Source organism: Melospiza georgiana, chromosome 3, assembly GCF_028018845.1.
Source record: "Melospiza georgiana isolate bMelGeo1 chromosome 3, bMelGeo1.pri, whole genome shotgun sequence".
Classification (NCBI taxonomy): Eukaryota; Metazoa; Chordata; class Aves; order Passeriformes; family Passerellidae; genus Melospiza; species Melospiza georgiana.
The window spans coordinates 73955702-73976733 of NC_080432.1; the positions used below are offsets into that span (position 1 = coordinate 73955702).

The 21032-nt window shown below is 44.1% G+C and overlaps 1 protein-coding gene across 2 annotated transcripts in view; it reads left to right on the forward strand.

Annotated features, from left to right (window-relative positions):
- Positions 1-1525: 1525 nt before the first annotated feature.
- The window catches only part of LOC131082102 (protein SOGA3-like), a 53535-nt gene continuing 34028 nt past the window's right edge, over positions 1526-21032 (forward strand). The window contains exons 1-4 of one of the 2 annotated variants that reach the window (XM_058021742.1): positions 1526-1686; positions 3878-4803; positions 5125-5349; positions 8749-8907. In XM_058021742.1, coding sequence (XP_057877725.1) covers positions 3952-4803; positions 5125-5349; positions 8749-8907 — 1236 coding nt within the window. In that variant the 5' untranslated portion in view covers positions 1526-1686; positions 3878-3951. The remainder of the gene's footprint in view (positions 1687-3877; positions 4804-5124; positions 5350-8748; positions 8908-21032) is intronic. The other variant, XM_058021741.1, reaches the window with a different exon arrangement.

Consider the following 21032-nt stretch of genomic DNA (forward strand, 5'->3'; position numbering starts at 1 on the left):
CAGAAATATTTTTTATTTTCATTCCTCATGCTTTCAATCAATTATTTTCTTTACTTGGTATGATCGCATTTGTTTTTTATGAGTTTCAAAGGCCAAAAAAAATCATTAAATATTAATAATTTTTAAAGTAGCTTTTCATGGTCCCAGTGATTTTCTTATTCAGCATTAACTTTCCATTTTTTATTTTCTGATTGCTCTCAACTCATCACATCTATATATATCCCGTTCATGCAGTCCCAGGACTGGAGTCTGGAGGACAGGCACCTGCATGGGGGGAGTACCTTCCTGCATGCCACATATGCTGGTTTAGATGTGTTGAATCCTGCATGGCATATCAGGAGAGGTGGAGATGACTGTCAGGAGCAGGGGAGCTGGAAGGGGGGCAGCCCCTCTCCCCTGAGCTTGCCGTCGCCCAAGGACTGCACAAGAACCTCAGAGATAAGTATAACAAGAACCTCAGAGATAAATATTTATGTCCATGCAACGTACAAACCCATGCATATGTTTGTATATTTTGTTGGCATCCTAGCACGTGTATGCACGCACATTTGTGCACGTATTTATGCACAGTGTACGTGTGTACATACAGTTCATATATAGATGTATGCATGCGTGTATACGCTGGTATACCTATGTGCAGGAAACCATCACTTAATCGTCCTTCGGGAGGAGTTTCCAGCCGGCAAACCCATTCTCCCCACGGCTGGAGGGAAGCGTCCGCCGCCCCGGCGCTGCCGGGGCTGAGGCAGAGCCCAGGAGCTGCTGCAGGGGGAGCGAGAGGGACCCCAAAAGGAGAGCTGCTGCCCTGAGGCTGCTCTCGCTGGGTGTTCGCACAGACACAGGTGCGACCGGGACACTCCCACACACAGCCATCACACGGCAAGGGGCCCTCCTCGGAGGCAGGGGAACCAAAGCAAGCCTTTCCCCTGTTTTTCTTTGTTTGTAGTTGGGAAAGACTTCAAGCGCAAAGTCTTAAGAGCCTCCTGAGGTTCTTCAGAGCAAAGGTAAATTCACCTCACGATAGAGCAGAGAGGTAAAACAGATTTGCCCGCGACACGAGTAAAGAAAGGGTCAGTGACGCGCTGGTCCCCGTGTCGAGGCGCGTAAATAAGCCCAGGGAAGGATCTCCACCAGCCCAGAGACGGGGCTGCCTTTGTCTCTGCCCCTCCGGGCGGCAGCGGGCTCTTGCCGAGGGGGCGCAGCCGAGGGCGGCGAACAAAGGGAGAAAGCTCTGTCAGCGCAGCCCTGCCCGTACAGGAGATGCCCGGCACCCCTGCCCGGCCCGAGCAGGCTCCCCTGAAGGGGACGCTAAATAATTGATCATCATCGATTGCCCGCATGCACTGGGAAGCGAGAGCGGGCGCATCCCTTGCTTGCAGCCCGCTCCTTCCCCCATTCGCGCTGTAATCCTATTCCACCATGTGCGGATAGATGAAGGGACGTAATTCAGCCTTCAGGCCTGGGCGGGGTTCTCGCCGTTTAATCTTTTCCTTTCTCTTCCCTTCGCTGCTTTCTTCCCTTCCCTCCCCCGTCCCCCCCACCCCTTCCGTCTCGCAGGCCCGGTGAGGTCAGCTCATGAATATTGCTTCATTTTCCTGAGAGGCTCCGGCAGCGGCGGGCACCTCGTGTGCGGTGCCCGGCTCTCCGTGCATGCATTTCGCCAGCCGGGCAGCGGACAAAGTGGTGGTGAGTAATGCAGATGCTTTAGATCCAAGCCTTTTTGTTTTTTCCTTCTACTTTTTTCTTTCCTTCTCCCCAAAAAGGAAATATTATTCCTAATGATGTAACATGAATGTTACATGTTACAAACGCACCAGGTATGAGCGGGGTGGGGGGGGGGAAGAGACCTTCAAAAATCCCCTCTGCTCCTTTAAACCAGGACAAAAGGCAGAAGCGCTCCCAAATGTTAAGCCGCGTTTGCGAATTCTCGGCGGGGCAGAGGCGGATGCCGGTAGGACGAAAGGGCCAGAGCCAGGGGGATGCTCTGCCCGAAGTTCGGGGCACGGGAGAGTCCCGCGCTGGCCCGTGGAGCCACCGGACCGCTCCCTTTTGTTGCTCCCATTTATTTACCCCCTTTTCCGCCTGGACAGCTGTTCCCGACAGGAAAACCTGCGGAGACGCCGCGTCCCGGCGCCACGTGGGTTTGTCTCTGGGGAGAAGGTCGAGCTGCAGAGTTTTGTGAGGACAGAGATTTCGGACTTGATCTCAGACGGGGCTTTCGTTGTGCCAGTTAAAAATGTATATATATATATATATATATATATATATATGTATATATAAAATTAGCCAGCTTAACCCTAGGATGTAGCAGATCTTGGATTTTGGGGCATGCAGGGCAAGGGATTGTGTTCTGGCAGGTCGCGGTTGAGTCCGGTGTCTTAGTTGCCGTGAAAGTTCCCTAAAAGATTCAGCTATAACATAGGGTTCCCGATGATTAATTTGTATTACGTTTCTTATATTTCATACCTGTATAGCTCCAAACAATGGTAGGGTGGGAATTCTGTCTGTGGTGGCTCATAGAAATGTAAGGAAATATTATATAAAGTGTTGTCATACAAGTTTTATAGCTCTATACACCCATGCTTTTTTTTTTTTTTTTTTTTACTAATTAATGTTTGGGAAGTGTCTGCCAAATTGTGTCATTTTGAGCAATAATTTCCAGAATATTGGTTTAAATCAGGTTATTAATGACAGTGCATTTGAGAGGAAATGATGTCCTCCTGCCAGTGACACAGAGCAAACACAGCCTCATTGTCTAGTATGTTCGAGGGAGTAAACCAATTGTCAGGGCACGGTATAGTCTCTACATTGATTTTGCCCAGTTGTGCTTCTTTCTTTATTCCCTGTTCTAGCAGGGAATGGTTAAGCCACGTTCTAGAAGGGAATGGGCAGGCCATGTTAGGAATGCTGTCATTTCTGCTGTTGTTCTCCCTAAGGGAGGTTGAATAAAGGCTGTGTGAAAACAGTTTGTGGATTATAGCCATTATTTTCAGAATATAGTGGGGTCATTAGCAGCATGATATGGCTTTTAACAGTCCTTTTTCATAATCTGTTGTGGTCATGAAAACTCTAGTTGTGTCATTATAGAGGCAAATTGTCAAGTGAGCATTCTTCAGAGAATGACACATAACATTTTGTTCTGGGTGACAGTGTATTCCTTGCTTCTTCTGTTTTGAAAGTGTGCTGGAGTGATTATGTCTGAGTCCTGTATAACCTATTGATATGCATAACTGGTAAAAAATATGAATCGGTCTTAAGTCCTGCAAGCACCTCTGGATAAAAAACTGGGGACATGTGTCTTTAGAAGCTGACTGCAAACCCCCTTTCCTTTATGACCGAGTCACCTTGCCCCGGAAGATTTGCTGTCAAAGCTGAAGGGAAATCTGTAGCTGCTTCCACGTGTGCAGCCCTTTGTACAGTAGCTTTCCCCCACTCGGCTGTGATAGACGCTGGGACGAGGCCTTTTAGCAGGCAGACAGGTGCATTAGCAACGCAGCCTTGGTGGTGAGGACGAGGGAGAGGAAAGTTTGTGTGTGGGAGGAAATTCATCCCTGCTGTGGCGGTGCGGTGGGGGAAGGTTCAGCATCGGGGCTGGGGAAACGCCCCTAGATGCAGACGGAGTGGGATCAGGTCTCAGCCTCAGCGGAGCCCTTCGGGCCCTTCCCGGAGCCGCTCCGGTTGGCTCGGGGCTGCGGCCTCTGCCGGATTCTCCCGGGCCGCTCCGGGCACCGCTCCGCCCGCAGGTGGGCGCGGGTCGGGCCGGCGGGGCGCCGCGACGGCGGGGAGCGGGCAGGCTGGCGGCCGCCGTGGCCCGAAAGCCCGTCTCCCCGTCCTCCCCGTGCCCACCCCGACCGCTTCTCCGGTTCTCCTCCCCCAGCTCTCGGGGCGGCGGCGGCGGAGGAGGCGGAGGAGCCGGCCGGTGATGGACGCGTCCCCGAGATAGCCGCCGCCATGAGCCAGCCGCCTGCAGGGGGCGCCGCCGCGGAGCCGCGCCTGCATCCCGAGGGCAGCAGCGGCAGGAAGCAGCCGCGGGCAGCCTCCCCGGCCCGGGCCCGCGACGCCGCCCCGCGCCCGCCGCCCAGCGCCGCCAAAGCCGCGCCCGGAGCCGCCAAAGCCGCCTCGGCGCGGCCGCCGCCCGGCCAGGCCCCCCGAGCCGCCCGCGGCCGCGCCGCCGAGAAGCCGGGGCGGGGAGCTGTCCAGCCCGGCGCCGGTGCTGAACCGCCGCCCAGCGCCGGGAGAGGAGGAGCCGCCGCCGCCGAGGAGCCGCTGCCGCCGCCGGGCGCCGCCGAGGAGGCGCCCCCTGCAGGGGCCGGCGGGGGCGAGCGGGAGGGGGCGGCGGCGCCGCCGCCCAAGCAGTGGCGGGGGAAAGCGGGGCGGTCCCCGCTGAAGGGCGCGGGGGAGGCGGCCCCGGCGCCTCCATCTTCCTCGGGCGCGGGGAAGGGCCGCGGTGCGGCGGCGGGCGGCGGCGGGTACTGGAAGGAGGGATGCCTGCAAAGTGAGCTCATCCAGTTCCATCTCAGGAAAGGGCTGGCGGCGGCCGCCCAGATGCAAACCAAGGGCAGCAACCACAGCAGCAGCAGCGGCAGCGCTGCCTCCGCGGCCGCCGCCCCGGCCGAGCCTCCCCCGGCCGCCTCCGCCTCCTCGCCCGCTGCCATGGCGGCGGCCGGGGCGGAGGGGCTGCGGCAGGGCGAGGCGGAAGGCGACGGCAGGAGCTGCGGCCCCGAAGTCGCCCTGAGCCCCCACCTGCAGGAGGAGATGGAGGAAGAGATGGAGAAGCTGCGGGAGGAGAACGAGAGCCTCAAGGTGAGGGGCCGGGGCGGCGGCGGGGGGTGGGGGAGAACCAGGGCCGGGCGGGGACCGGGCTACCTCCCGACGAGAGGACCTTCCCGGCCTCCCTCTCTTGCGGCAGGAGCGCTGGAAGCATCGTTAAGATGGCTCTGATGTTGGGTGTGCGGGTAGTACCACTTCCCTGCTTCGTTGCGGTTCTTATAATGAGCTGGATTGTATTTACCTGCCCTCCCTGCGGGGCGGAGCTCCATTTTGGCTGCCTTCTCCTATGCGTGCTGACATTTGTGCTTTTGACCCACCTGTTGCGTCCCTGTCCCCTTCTTGCCCCCGTGTCAGAACGAAATAGACGAGCTGAGGACAGAGATGGACGAGATGAGGGACAGTTTCTTTGAGGAGGATGCTTGTCAGCTTCAAGAAATGCGCCATGAACTGGAGCGAGCCAACAAGAACTGCCGGATCCTTCAGTACCGGCTGCGCAAGGCCGAGCGCAAGCGGCTCCGCTACGCCCAGACTGGCGAGATCGACAACGAGCTCATACGCAGCATGGAGCAGGACCTCAAGGTACAGACACGGGCAGGTGTCGAGAGGAAGGGAGCGTCTCAGATGGAGACACAACCATGCTCTTGGTCCTCATGACTCAGGCATTCCCATCCGTTCCATTGTGCACCCAGTGCAGCTCATGGAATAGCAATGGCCAAGCTCTTCTTGGTAATAGGAGCCCTTGCTGTGTGTAGACAGGATATTTTCAGCTCCAGTCCTATCATTTTTTGCAAAGGTAATGTGCAAGGAGTTACTCAAAAGCAAATTAGAAGCTAAAGGTTTTTGGCTCTTTATGATGAGTGCAAAACGTACCCTTCCACTGCAGAATTAAACCAACCTCACCAAACAGCCCCGTTGACTTTGAGGGGATTTTGTTACTCTTTAGTGAAAGATTTTAGAGGGTAAGCAGATTGAATACTTGCAGTCACAACACTAAATCCTTACTCTGTTTCCATCAGTAAAGAAACTGCTGTCATCTTCAATGAATCCAGGGTTTTTCACATCTATCTGAAAGCATAGACAAAACCCATCAAATTTCAATGTGTCATCAACTGCATTTCATCCATAAGATCTGAATGAACCACAGCCTCGTGCTAAGGAAAAGTTTCAGTCCTTTTTTAAAGATTGTCATTGGTAAAATACCCATCATGTCCATTCTAGACTGGTCCAATTATGGAGAAAAAAACCTTTCTTGACACAGTTGGAAGTTTAATTTCTGCTTCCATTCACTAGATATTGAAGGACTCCTGCTGAATGAGGACACCTAAACATTTTTTAGTTGACTGGTCTCGCAGTCAACTGACCTTTTGTCATGGAAGTGCAGACCTCTGTATAGCAAATGTGAGCTTGTTGGCCACACTTCTGCCCAGGACTCTAGTTACCCATGGCTCATGGGCTCTGTGGGCTGCAGTTTAAAATGTGAATTTAATATGTGATTATGAATAAGGTTATTTTTTAACTTCTTTCTGATAAATATCACAGATGGATATGATGGATAAATATGTTATTCTCAGACCTGGTTTGGATCATCTTTTCTGAAAGTTTTCAAGCTTGTCATCACTATTATTAAAATTTCTATTTGTTATTCCTTCTCTGTGCATATTCAGAACCCACGTTTTCTGTTGTGGCTGTGACAGTTTTAAAAATACAGCTGCCTATGTGGATCTTGACAAAATAGAGTCTTCCTGATCAGAAGCAAAATCACCCCCTTCTCATGGGGATTTCTGTTTGAAACAAGGATGTTTTACACACTCAGAAGGATGCTTAGGTGATCAGTTGAGACACACACATTTGCAGGCAGAATTTGGAGATGGGCCTTCATATCCTGAGTAAATTGTGATTCCAGTTTATAGAGTTGGCTTCTTTGTTGGCTCAGTGTTACTTTTATTAGCAAGTCATACACATGTGGGCTGGGGAGGGAATTGTTGAGGGCACTTCTGCTGAGGTGCTTGTCTGCCAATACAGGAGATAGAAGCTAAGGCCTTGGATTTAGCTGGACAAAGAGCTTGCTTTAATTAGCATTTCTCCCATGTGTTTCCCAGTGCGACTGACTCATTGGAAGGAGCAGTGTTCTTGCAGAGTGTTCTCACTGTTCATGAATGTGTTCTGCTTTGGAGTAGGGATGAATGTCTAATGCCAAATTTCTGCCTAATAGAGTTCTGGGTGCTGGCTAACCGTAATTATAACTCGTGTGGTTTTAGGTAGTGTTTTCAAGTCCTCTTCTGAAGAAGGACTATCCAAATTTATATTGTTCATTTTGCAATATATTAGGGAACTTGATCCTTCAGAGATACATTTTAATACAGCTGTCTGCAAGACTGTATCTTACATACACCTGGATTAAAATGTATCTTGCATAAGTGAGTCCCATTTGCCATGTGATCTAGAATGCCCTGTATTTTTTTCCTGCATTAATAGCTATTACACCAGTTTTTGTGTCAAAAAATTAGCTACCAGTAATTACAACATGATTTGGTTTTATTTACTGATCCAGACTGTATCTATAGACTATAGGTTCTATTAGGGTGCTGTTTTAAATGTCCCCCATGATTTTCCACTTACTTTGGTTGCACAACCAGATGAGCACTTTAATACTAAGTGTAGGAAAAGGCATTAAGCTAAAGCCCTGTGGTGTGTTTCTCAGCTCATTCTGCAGTCTCTTTGGGCTATGGTTATAATTGAAATTCCCCTCCACTCACTCTTTCTGTTGGGCATTATGTGTCCTGAGTGCGTGTGCAGTGGGGGAGGTTATTGAATGATCCTGTGCTACACTGCAGTGTTGTATCTGTAATTCACACACACTGGCTTTCTTGTCAAGGGAGGCTGAGTCACTAGCTGCTGCTGATTTCTGAAACCTTGGATCTTTCTAGATGCTTTCTTACCATTAGTATTTTTTTCTCTACAGTTTTAGTATGTTCAAGAACTTCTGACATACTAACATAAAGTTGGTTTGAGTGAAAGCCATGAAGGACAGCTCGCTGAACTCCCTTAGCTAATGCTAAGTTGGATTAATTATGCTTGCCAGTGTTCTAAAAAAAGCAGGGAATTAGGCTTTTCAAACTATATTTCTGTGTGTCTAAATCACCATCAACACAGTGATTAGTGTATATTTAAATATTTTTGATGTGTGATTATAATTTCTGGTGATTTCACAAAATATAGTGCAAGTGGCTTGCAGGGCAAGATTCTCATTACTTTTCCTGAGGAGGAGGAATTAGATATTGTCATATGCCTTCTAACTCTATTCCTATGAAAATGCATTAAAAATCCCCCCAAACAACCAAAAACCTTAGTGTTTATTTCCATTGAAAATATCGGATATCATTGTGTGAACATAACGTCAGTAAAAATGTTGCTTGTTTGTATTTTGATCTTAAAATGAGCCAATGGTAGTAAATATTTTCATTAATTGTCCACCAAGGAGAGAGAAACTAGCAGAGTCAAAATAAACATGTGTCCATTTGCAGTCAGAGATAGACACGGGTAGAGAAGGCCTGGAGAAGATGGGCCCTGCTTTTAGGTGCTGTAGCATGTCAAGTATTTGAAGGGGTGTGTTTTTGGGCACTGAAAAGCATAAACTTGCTGTGTTTGAGAGAAAATAGATGATGCACAGTCTCCAGGGATAGTGAAGGTCCTGTTCAACTGTTGATGTGACAGAACCTAAGAAGGAGTTGGGGTTTAATGTCTGATGTGGTTTCCAGTGAAGTCCCTAGGGATAATGTATAATTTTTTGGAAGGAATTGGCTTGAATTTGGAATTATTTAGAATTCTGTCTGTGGGTGTCCTTGTCTACCTGTTTCCTTACATACCTCTTCCATCAAAACATCCAGAATTAACTTTTATATGGATGCTTAGGCACTAAGCACTGCAGCAGTAAATTTTTTTTTTTTAACGCTTCTTTTGATATACCATTTCATTTAGGTTGCAAAAGATGTGTCGGTGAGGCTTCATCACGAGTTAGAAAACGTGGAAGAAAAACGTACTATAACAGAAGATGAAAATGAAAAATTAAGACAGCAGCTCATAGAAGTTGAAATTGCCAAACAAGCACTACAGAATGAACTGGAAAAAATGAAAGAGGTTAGTATTGCTATTTACTTCTACTCCAATTATTTGAAGAGCTTAGATTCTTCCTGATGAACTGTTTTTCTTCTACAGCTTGGTTTGGGGGCAAACAGTATGGCAGTCAAAAGTTGAAAGTTGCAAGGAGTGCTAAAGTACAGCTTGATGGTTGTGAAGCTGAGAAGAAACTAAAATATTTAGTGCTTTTTAGCAAAACAGGAACCAAGTGGTGCCTTTTTTTCTCTCTCTACTAGGAGGGAAATGTGAAGTTAGTGGTAACAAGAGTTCAGAGGCTTTGATACATTGTACCTACATAAATATTCATGCAGTAAGTGTGCTGAAGTGTGCCAGAGGCATCTAACTTTCCAAACGATGTTTTCCATAGGTTTTTACAAAGACCAGTAGTTCTTCCCTTGCTAACTACTACTGGGGAGTAGCAGGCACACTGAGACTGGGGATTTAGCCAACTCCCCATCTTGTTCAGTCGTGCTCTTTGGAGTGCTGGGAAGTGAGAGACTCTACCTGGCTTTTCAATCTAAGCATAATTTTTCATTGTATCTAATTAATCTTCAAAATTACTCTAGCTGCCATTATATAGATGCAAGATACTGTGCCATTAAGTAAGCAGAAAATTGCATTACAGCAGTATTAGCCAGGCTGACAGAGATAACAAAGCAGCAGTAAAATGAGAAACTGTTGACTAGGAATGACTTATCAGAAGTCCCTAAAAACAGCTCTCCTGTTTCCTCTTCAAGATTTAAAATTCAATGAATGCCCTCAATTTTCACATTTAGGAATATTCCCTAGTAGGAACACCAGCATCTTCTTTGATCTTGTATGAAGCAGAACAGACATATTTAGTTGTCAAAAAGGGTAGGAGATTTTGAGTTGTATGATGTTAGGGCATTTTTAGGAACTGCAAATGAGTCCTTTAAGTGATTTATTAAAGTATTAAAAACATTAAATTTCTTTCTTTACAGGAGCTGAATTTCAAGCATATTAGTAGAGGTTAAACAGGTGGTTTGTTCCACCTTCTGCTGCTTTCTCAGATAACTGCTGATTTTAAAAGGGCATGAAAAAACTCTGAGCTTTAGTCAGGTTTCCACTTATCTCCCTGAAACTTTCCCCTTCTGTTTTCTCTCTGGTTACTGCCATTAAATAGAGCTTGGTTTCCTCTTGATAAGAGCATGATCTTTCTGTAATTATCCTTGTAACTTGTCTTTAAGATTGGCTTTACTCCAAAGTTTTGTTATTCTTGTCCATTCACACTCTGCTTTCTTTTAGGTTCTCATCTCTGGCTCCTCCTTCTCTCTAATAGGTTATACTGCTGTAAAATCATCTTGCCTCCCTTTTTTGAAGCATCTTCAGATTACAGTGATGTTTGCTGGCAATTTAATAGTTTCTGTTCTTTGATATTAAGCCAGTTCATGGATTTCTTCATCCCTGTCATCACTAGTCACTTTCTCCATGTCGTGGCTCTTCCCTCTGGCCCGCTATGCGGAGCTACGATTCTGCTGCTCCCGCACTGCTCTCCACTCCCTTCTTTGGCTTGTGTTTAGCCCTTTCTGGTTTTGCTGTTGGTATCAATGAAAGGGTGCTGGAGGCTCCAGAAGAGATGGTGTCATGTTTAGGGTTTCTGTTACACAATAATGGTTTTCATGAAGCTGAAGCAGATGGATGTTTCCCAGTGGCACAGAATGGGGGCACTGAGCCAGAATGAAAACGTGAAGTAAGGCTTGACACCATAGTAGGGGTGGAGTGGACAAAGAGTCAGAAATACATCCTTATACTGAAGAAGGGAGAACTGCCTTATGTGTTATCATGATTGGCAGGATTTATGTATTTCAAATAGGCTGCTGAGTTACTTTCAGCAGGTGAATGCTGATTTTCAGGCCAGGACTTTCAGCACACCATGGGGGAAGATGGAGGATAGGTGAGGAGGTGCAAGTCAGAGAAAAAACAAGTTTGAAGCAAAGCCAAATTATTATTATGCACTTTGCAAATATACCATAACTTGGGGGACCCATGGAAGCATGCTTGTAAAGAATAGTAAATCTTACAGAATTGAAATTTAGAATCTGTGAAGAACCTATTCAAATGTTAATACAAAAAAACATGAAAACAACTGAAAGCAGTCTGCATTAGAATTTTTCCGTGACAAATAATTTTTCTTCTTCTCTGGCAAGTGAAGGTGTCATGCATTTTAAATGTCATTGTGAGGTAGTCATTATGTTAATTTTCTGGTTTTTTGTGAGTTATTTTCCTCTAATTTCATGGATTTACCACCCTTTCTCATTTTCAATACAGCCATTATAACCAATGGAACCTCCTGCTTAAGGGAGTTCTACTCAGCTTAAATTGAAATATGGGGAGGACCTTTGTCTGGTTTGTGATCTTTGCTTTATTGAGCTTAGAATTAATTGGAAAGTATCTCTCTAAAGAGAAAGAAACATTTTTGTTTCACAGTATAATAAAAATGCTTGGAGATGTAATGATTGATTTCTGTACTTTTGTCATCAGATCTACTGCAGAAACCCAAACCTTTCCGTTCTTAAAATGTATTTATGTACAGCTACCATGTGAAATTTCTTGTTCTTTAATAATGAACAGTGTGAGATATCAGAGAATTAAAATATGACTTAATAGAAAATGTAAGAAAGAAAGCATAATGTTTTGGTAGGTAGTCTCTAGGGCAGGACCAAAGCCAAAGTTTTCTCTTTGTGGATTCTCTGTTGTTTCAAAAAGCATGGAGACTTGACTGAAAATATGCAGAAAAGATAAAAGCTAGCAGATGTGTTGGTTTAGAGTCAAATCTGGAGTTCTCCAGTGAACATTTGGGTGAATATAGACATATGAATGTATTTGTCCATTTATGTAAAGATGTAATTGCAGTTTGCCTTCTTGATTTGGAGTTTTGGAAAAAACAAATTATCATAAATTCCACAACAAGTTTGAAATTGTTGTCGATGGCAGCAGAAGCTTGCAAGCATCCAGGATTTGGAAGGTGTTCCAACAATGCATTCATTTTCTATCAGTTACTTTTGCTTTCAGTCCCCTAAACTGCAGCTATTTGATGGAAAGTTATTCCTGCATATATCCACACAGACACACAAGATTTTTAATCTGTGTTGGTTTTATTTGTAGCGACTGCTGCTGATTTCTTCTTTAATATTGGTTGCTATCAACTGTAATCCTTTTTGGGAAGCCAAAAACAAAGTAGAGGAATTGCTTCCTAGCAGGAAAGAGAAAGCAACAGTAACTAGATGTAATTTTTCAGATATTAAAAAATAAATTAACATGTTAATAATAGTGAACATGTTGTTCATTGATTAATTAATTAATTAACTTTCATTAATTCTTTGTTAACAAGTAAAGCCTAGATTACGCTTATAGATCTTTCTGTTATCATGAACTAAAAATTCATTTGTTTGCTGTAGCTATGTAGCAAACACCCCGCTAGCTGAGGTTTAGTAGTTTGTTGTGAAACAAATGATGTAGAGGGAAAATATGGTTGTTGTACTGGACCCTGGGCTTTATAAATCCTTGTTGCAATGCAGACATGCAATGGCAAGAAGCACAGTGTTTTTCAGGGACGTGTTGTGGAAACCCAGAGCACTGGGAATATTTCTCTGTCTGCTCTGGGGTGTCCTGACCCCCAGAGGAACACTGACTTTGACCCTCTTTCATGGAGAAAGCCTCCTAGACTTCAAGACAGACCAGAATCCACAAAAGTGTGAAATAGATTATAGAGAGTAGTGTAGGTGCATCCCTTAGGTGAGAAATTTAGGTTTTGGGATTTTTAGTATGTTGTGGATGGAAGCACAGGGTGTCATCCTGGGTTTCTTCTTCATGCTTCTTCTTCCTCCTCCTTCTTCATGGGTTTGGGTTGCATTTTGTAATTGGCCAGAAAAGTCCACATAGGGGCTTTTAGGGATCCGTTATTGGGTTAAAAGGGAAAATAATCCAGGTGTCAGCTCTTAATTGGATAGTTTAGTCTTAAAAGACCTTGTAACAAGAGATTGTTAGCCATTTTGTGCCTTCTAATGAAAAGCTGCCAAACTCACAGTAGTGAGACTATTTGACTGATAAGAAATAATAAACACTTGAGTCCAAACATGAAATACTGTCTCAAGTGCCTTCAACCCAGAGAAACCAACAACTGGTACCACCACAGTGTGTCTCTCTGAATGGGTATGGATTGCTCTGCTGCTGCTCCATGCTGGGCAGATGCAAGGCAGCTCAGTTCTTACAGCTGCTTTAGGGTGCTGTTGTCGAGCCACCATTTTCTTCTTCTGAGCACAGACTTCTAGTTGAGATACACAACCTGTGATAACCATGGCACTGAACCAGAGATACACAACCTGTGATAACCATGGCACTGAACCAGAGATGTCTTTTGTGCCTCCAGTTCAGAGTGCAGGCAGAGGTGTCTATGCCTCCCTATGTGGGTCTGTGTTTTGCTGTAGTGGTGCCTGTCTTGTCAATCTGGTTCATACACTGCATGGGAATGGAAGAAGGCAACAGGATCTGGGGAGCTGGGCAATGGAGCTGTGAGGAAAAATCTGAATTCTGTTCCTTATTTTGACACTATCCTGCTGTGGGACCACAGGAATGTAATTACACTTTTCTACTTACTCTTGCAACCTTTGCCTGCCCTGTTGAAGCACAGATTAGCTCTTCTCTGAGTGTTCAGGCTGCATAGACATCAGAAGGATAGCTGAAAATTTCACTTAAAAAGCTGCAATAAAAAAAGCCCAGACAATTCCAAATTCAACCCCCCAACCTCACAAAAAAAACCCCTAAAAACCAAACCAAAACAAACCAAAAAACCCCCAAAACAACGAAAAAGCACCTCAAACCAACAAACCCATGCTGTGAAAGATCTAGTAAGATGCTGTCCTAGTCCCCTTGATCACCAATACTAGCTTGCCTTGCTCTTCTAGGATGAAAATCCAGTATCTCTTTTTATCATAACCTTTTCTTTCTTTAAGCCCCTTCTGCCATTTAACCACAACCACCTATTTCAAGTCTTTCTTCTAGAACACACAAAGTGTCACATTCTCCAGATTCTTTCACTCAGTCTTGAACTTTTTCTTTTTCTTTTTCTTTTTCTTTTTCTTTTTCTTTTTCTTTTTCTTTTTCTTTTTCTTTTTCTTTTTCTTTTTCTTTTTCTTTTTCTTTTTCTTTTTCTTTTTCTTTTTCTTTTTCTTTTTCTTTTTCTTTTTCTTTTTCTTTTTCTTTTTTCTTTTTTTCTTCTCTTTCACTTTCTACTTTTCTTTCTTTTTCTCTTTTTCTCTTTTTTTAATGTCTGATAGTAGTAGCTGTTGTGCTGTCTTCTGATTTCTAAGTCCCAGTCTTGTCCTTCTCTCCCACCATTCCTTCCTTCTCTGCGTCCTTCCAACTGTTCGCAAGTGTCCAATCTCCTCCCTGGATTTCAAGAATTTTCTAGTTAATTTTGCTCTTATTCTGCTTTAAATATATTATCCCCCATTCCTTAGCTACAACTTCTATCTGCTGTGAAATTTTTACTTTTCCCCTGGTTCCTCCACCCCCTCATGCAAATCTGTCATCTTCTTTGGTTTGTTCTGTTCCTTTCCTGGTTTCCAAGCCTTAGCTCATCATTTTTGCATCTGGTCTGAGAGCAGTGGAGAATCACTCTGTGTGCTAGGAAACAGCAACTGTATCACTGTGAGCACCTGAATGAAGGTTTCTGGTTCTAATGCCTGGCTTCAGCTTTATCCGGGCCCTCATGGAACAACAATTGCAGGATTAGTTGGCTTTGCCTTCTGGCCCTGGAGTTGGAACATAATCTGTCAGCTGGAGAAAACGTGCAGATTGATAGCTGGCAGTGGGAGAGGGTGAGGTAATTTATAAATACTGAATTTTTAGCAATTCAAACTGGTAAGCTCCAATGAGTAATTACCTGGTAATATATAGGAATTGAAAATTTCTAAAAGGTTACGTCATCCTTTTGATGCGTTAGGAAAATATGAGGTATGCATTGTATATAAACACAAAAATGGTCTGGAACACAGACATATTGGGATGTCTCAAGAGGACAGTTGCTAGAATAATTTATTATGAGCAAACAAGAATATTATCATCTTAAAAAGAGCTGAATAATTTGCTGAAATTTCCCAAAATATTAAGAGTGTTGGTAGCTTACCCCAGGACAGATGCTTGGTGTGGAAAATCTGCAACACTTAAAATGTAATGAGGTTGCAAAAAATTGGAAACAAGTCTCATAAAGAGTGGTGGTTTGCAGCATTTCCAACAGGCAAGGCAGCCATATCCAACAGTAGCATTACATATTTGGAAGCTTTCAGAACTCCCTTGCCTGGTACTCGTCTTGATCCCTTCTCTCAGGACCTTAAACTTCACCATCTCACAGTCAGTGCTGCCAGTGCTGCCACTGACCATTAAACCTCTGATTCCTTGTTTGCAAGAGGTCCATCAAAGTAATTGCCACAGCTGACTTATTCATCACCTGTAGCAAAAATTGTCTTCAGTCCATTGCAGAAATCAGGTGACTGGTAGTTGTCTGAAAATGCTTCATCTCTTTCCCTTTATGCATCAGATGATCAGGAGACACTTCAGAGGGTGCTCCTCTGTCCTCTGATTGTTGCCCGTAGCTCACAGCTGGCCCATCATCACCTGTCACAGGACAGCACCAAACACAATTGAACTGCTCTTTTGTGTGGAGCCAAACCCTTCTTCCTCACCTTTAGAGTTTTCATCGATCCATTGCTGCACTCCAGGCATGTGAGCTATCCTGACTGGTCTCTGTGATTCCAGTGAGGTCATAACTATGTGGATGTTCACGGATTTCTAGCTTCTGTTTGTTGCCTGTGCTGCATGCGTATGAATCACTGGAGATTGATACTTGAAAGAGAAAGCTTAAGTCTCCTCCATCATGCTGTCTCCCGGGCACATCATAATTGCACCTCATATCTTCATTTTTCCTCAGAGTTAGAGCCTCATTTCCAACAGCTGGTAATGGAGGGAGCAAGGTTAAGCAGAGTGAGATGAGAGGCTGCTGTAGCTGCTCATCCTCGCAGGCTCAGTGCAGTCAGTGGAACTCTTTGGAGAGTTACAGTAATTTACTAGCTCTTGGCACCAGATGGCAGCAGGGGAAGATTTAATAGGGCTCCCATAAGACCAGTTCCTTCATGTGTCTTTTGGAGTATCCAATACTAAGTCTATCAGCAACACTTTTACCAGCAGTACCTTTAAGCAGAGGGTTTCTGTGATCTGGAATTTTGATTTGTGGTCTCAAATAAAAGTAACTAGTTTTGATGAAAAGAACAACAGGGTACTTATAAGACTTTTCAAAAAGAGATGAGAAACAAATGTCTGCCTGGGTTTCTACAGGAAAGAGAGAAAAAGTCCTCTATCTCCAAGCACAGCTCAGTGATTTCTAAGCACCACATCCTAGCAGATGTGTAACCCCCCGTCAGACTTGCTTGTGTGGTATTCTGTTACCTTTGGTGTCTTGCCCAAGAATTTTGTTCCTTTAAAAGCAGTACTCAGCAGGGGTGCTATTCACAACCTGTGAGGGTGTGATTCTGACACACTTGCTCAGAGCACACTGTGACTTCGCAGGGACTGGGATAAGCAGAGTTTGCTTCGGTTTTGTTCTTTGAATATGAGAAAAGCATCTTAATGGAGAAAGAAATTAATCTTTGTAGCAGAATGTGTTGTAGTAATTCTCTGAAAATGTCATGTCATAAGCAGGGGGAAAAAAAGTGCATTTGAGATGCAGCTGATGCTTAAACTTTGTAAAATTAGATTTTAATTATCTATCCACCATCAGCAATTCACATGAGCCATTTGCTTCAAGAGTTACTCAAAATTGAATATATGGTGAATAATAATGTATTCCAAAACATAGGTAATAAATATGGAATTATTTCAAAGGAATAAAGCTCCATAAACATCTTATTTTGTGGAGATTTTATGAGTAAAGATGCCTGGAAGGGATATTTTTCAGTCATTGAGTTGGTGTGCTGCTTTGTGAATTTCTACTGAATGGTCTGAAAATTGACAAGGGTGTGTAAAAGAAGTGGCAGGATTGATGGCTGGTTAGGAAGTAATAATGAAGGAGTGGCAGCTGTAGTAAAAAAGAGTATATCTGGAATAGGTTTAAAACAGAAACTAATTTAGCCATCACAAAATAAAGGCTGATCAGTTCTTTTGAATCTGTAAACATAATGGTCCTACTCTGATTTCATGGGGACATGAGAATTCTTTCCTTGTGTCAGAATCTTATTTTATTTTCCTTCATCTCTGTGGTAGATGGCAGCAGCTTTAGATTTGCAAGTTCTCTTGTCAGAGGTGTTACTGATATTACATACAGTCTCGAGGTAAAATTAGAAGAGTCTCTTTGCAGTATGGTGTATTTTAAAGGAAAAAAAAATAATGACTGTCTTAAAAAAACCCACAAAAAACCTAACTAGAATGGAAGCATAGAATAAAACCTGAACTCCCCAAAACATAGAAATTATGTTTTACAGAAAGGACATCAGTCCCAACATTCTGGTCTCAAGCACCTGAAACTTTTTTTTTTTTTTCTTGGATAATTCTTTTCAAAGTTGTTTTTTGCTACAGAATTGCTTCCAGCAGTCAAACTATATATGTAAAGTAAATCAGGCTAAGGAGGGGCCCACACACTGAACAAGCAGTGGCTAACATGTCCCTTAGATGGTTTTGACCTGGGTCAGCTGCCGCTGCTTCGGTGCTTGGGCCCGATTTGGGGTCTAGCCTGGGTCAGAGCTTGTTACAGATTGACAATTTGGATGTGTTCCTGTTTGTTTGAAAGGAAGCTGCAGGGAACTTCAGCTGTATTGTCATCAGAGCTGAAAGGAGACTGAATTGTGAAGAGCCATTTGGCATTGGGTCCTGAGAACAGTTTCTGACCATTTCATTTACTAGTGCAAAAACCAGGCAAAGGTTCTGTGACTTGGTGTGGAGCCAGATGAGATGGCAAACGAGATGCAGAACAGCAACTCCAGTCTGTTGCTGCCATGTGATTTCCTCCTGCTGGGAATTACTTGGCAAGGGGCAATCACTTGCCATGCCCAGTTGTCCGTGGAAGTAATGGACAGGGTGGGAGCTGTGGATCGGGTGGTAGATGGTAACTGGTTATCAGGGAAAATGGTTTGTGAGCATGAACTCACCATAGAGCAGGTGGTAAGAGATGTATTTCTCTTAATACAGACTTTAGGGTATGACTTCCTCAAGATATAAAGGAGAAAGAAAACCTTTTTTATCTCTTTCTGAGTAGGCAGCCTCACTACTGACTTCACTAAAGCTGCCAAAATATGATACCACATTAACAAATGGAGAAAAGTCTGGGAAATAAAATATTAGAAAGCTCTCTAATGGTCCTCAGTCACAGAAAAAAAAATTATTTTTGTACTTCTCAATTTCAGTATTGCTTTACTCAAATGGAGATTCAAGTGTCTCTATATACAATTGAGACATAAGGGTACCAACTGGACTGCTCAGTTGAAACGAAAAGTTGCCAGGTCACTTAGAAGTGTAAAAATGAGCTCCCTTGTTTAGGGGATTCTTAAATAGCTCTATTCTCTATTATGTTACTTTTCACAGTATCAGAGACAGCATATAATCCACCCTGGTTCTTTTGTTGTTGTTTCACCTAAGTTGGTTTTGTTGTTTGGTTGGGTTTTTTTGTAATAATACATTGTACTTTTCAAGGTCCAGCTCACATTTTATTTTTGCTCATTTTTTTCGTTTTTGGCCGGTTGAAAATTTTTTCTTGCTGTAAGACATTGTGTATGATTACTTTAGATCTTAAAGAAGAGATTGCATGATATGGAGGGCAAATTCAGTATCTTTGTGCTGGTACAAAAACATGAACAGGAATATAGATGTAGGCTAGGATTATCTAGATTTAGAGGAAATCCATATAACTTGTCAAAATTGCTTTCTATTAATTGGAAGGCTTTATAGAGACAAAACAGACATTTTCTAGGTGCTGAACCAGAGTTCTAGATGCATGTTTTTGTATGGAATTAATGTACACCAAATGTCAACATATTACTGGAAGTCCCTCCAAGGCTTTGATGAGTAATAGGTATACATGCTTTCTGTCCCTTGTACCACTGTATTTAGTCCTGCTTAAGTGCACCTGTCCCTTCAAAGAAACAGCTGAAATAACAGAGTATTTGCAATGTGCTGATACAGGTCAAATATGAGCTTGTTTTAGATTGAAAAAGAAATTGCCATAGCTCTGTTTTGTTTTAGTGTATGTGGTCATTGCTGGTTTCAGGGCTTTCTCACATATTAAACTGAGCTTTTCAGAAACCCCTTATGAAAGAATTTTCTGTCTTTACATTCTCTGGATGTTCTAGCAAATCTACAGTTTCAAAGCCCTCCAGAGAACTCTGCAGCCTGATAGATTTTTCAGTTATTCTCTACATGGAATTTCCCAATGCATCTTTCAGATGCTCCTGACAGGAGTTTGGCAGAGCCTCACAGCTGTAGGTAGTTTGTCCTGGCTTTAGGAGAGTAAATAAGAAGTGGCACCATGGAGGTTTGTGCTGCTCTGCATTTTGGCTGAACTCAGCTGTTGGTGTAAGGAGGGAACCTTGTCCTGTCACAGTACAGATGGCTGTTCTGGAACGTGTCATGGGCCCTCAGGGTGTGACCTCAGTGCACTTTCCAGTAAAAACAGGTGAAACAACTTGGCATGGCCTCAAATGGAACATGGACAGCAGAGACATGTACAATAAACCTATCATAAGAATTTCTAAATTTACTCTTCAGTAGTAATTGTTCATCACTTTTTTCAGAACGATGGTTCCAAGAATTTAGGTGGCTGGCATAAATTACCCAGTATGTTCAGAATCAGAAAAGCCTAGCGAAGCAAGCATAGCTTCTTTGTGTGCTGCTCTGACTTGTATGTAGTTCTTACAGGAAGGAGAAGTGATACTGTTTGTTAACTAGTATCCTCATGGCACATAGCAGGATGCAAAAGATGCAGTATGATACTCCAGCCTTTTGATGGAGTTTGGTCCTTTTCCTTGAAAAACATTTCCCACATCCTTCTCCCTGCCCTTGCCCCCACTCAATCCCCTCAAAAATCAGCCCAACTTAATGTTTTGTTGCCAGTACTTTATAATGTCACTTGTGTTTGCCCACAGTACACTTAGAAATAAAAGGTTATGAAGTCCAGATTATCAGTCAGGTTCAAGGTGATGAATCAGGTCTAAGGTTCAGCTGGAAAACCAGTGCACAGGTGTATCAACAAAGTCCATGACCAGTGACAGGAACAACTATGGTGAGCTAATGACAGACTCACTGTGTCTCACACAGCTCAAGCAGGACCTGAAGCATGGGCTGAGCTGAAATGGGGCTCCTGGGCCTGGGGGCAGGGTATCTGGGGAGGCCCCAGATCTGTGTTTCTATGAAATATCTGATAGGATGGAAAGAAGAAGGAGGCAGACTCTTTTCAGTGGTGTTCAGTGACAGGACAAGGATAAACTTTTGTGTGACGGTGCTCAAACACTGAACTCATTGCCTATAGAGGAAGGAGATTCCACCTCTGGAGAAATTCAAGACTGCAAAGGACATGGCCCTGAGAAGCCTGCTTCAGCTGTCTGTGCTCTGAGCAGGGGGCACTGGACTAGATCTTCAGAGGTTGTGAGAGACTGGACTATTAAATGATTAATGACTCAAAACATTTGTCCATTTGTGGAGGCGCCAGGATGCTTTGCTGGGGCCAGTTGTGGGGGCTGCTCATAACAGAGGTCTCTTTCAGCCCCAACTGTTCTGATCTGTTCTTGTTAGTAACAAGCAGAATCTATTTTCCCACTTTGCAGTGAAGCATAGAGGGGTAGAAAAGGTCACTTCTGGATAGGGAGAAGGAAATGGTTTCCAGGTTACTTCTGCTAAACAGGAGAGCTGAGGGTCTGTCCAAGCAGACTTTCCCCAAGGCAAACATAGCAAATGAACAGATCTGAGGCAGCTACGTGCTACCAAGAGGGGCATGTTCCCAGTGGCACTGATATTGCACAGCGTGTGTGTGTCTGTGCTCAGCACTGAGCTCTCCGTCAGGCACATTCCTTATGTGCAGTGCAAGGGAGAGGCAGGAAGAACAAAGTGCAACAAGGAAAGTGTTG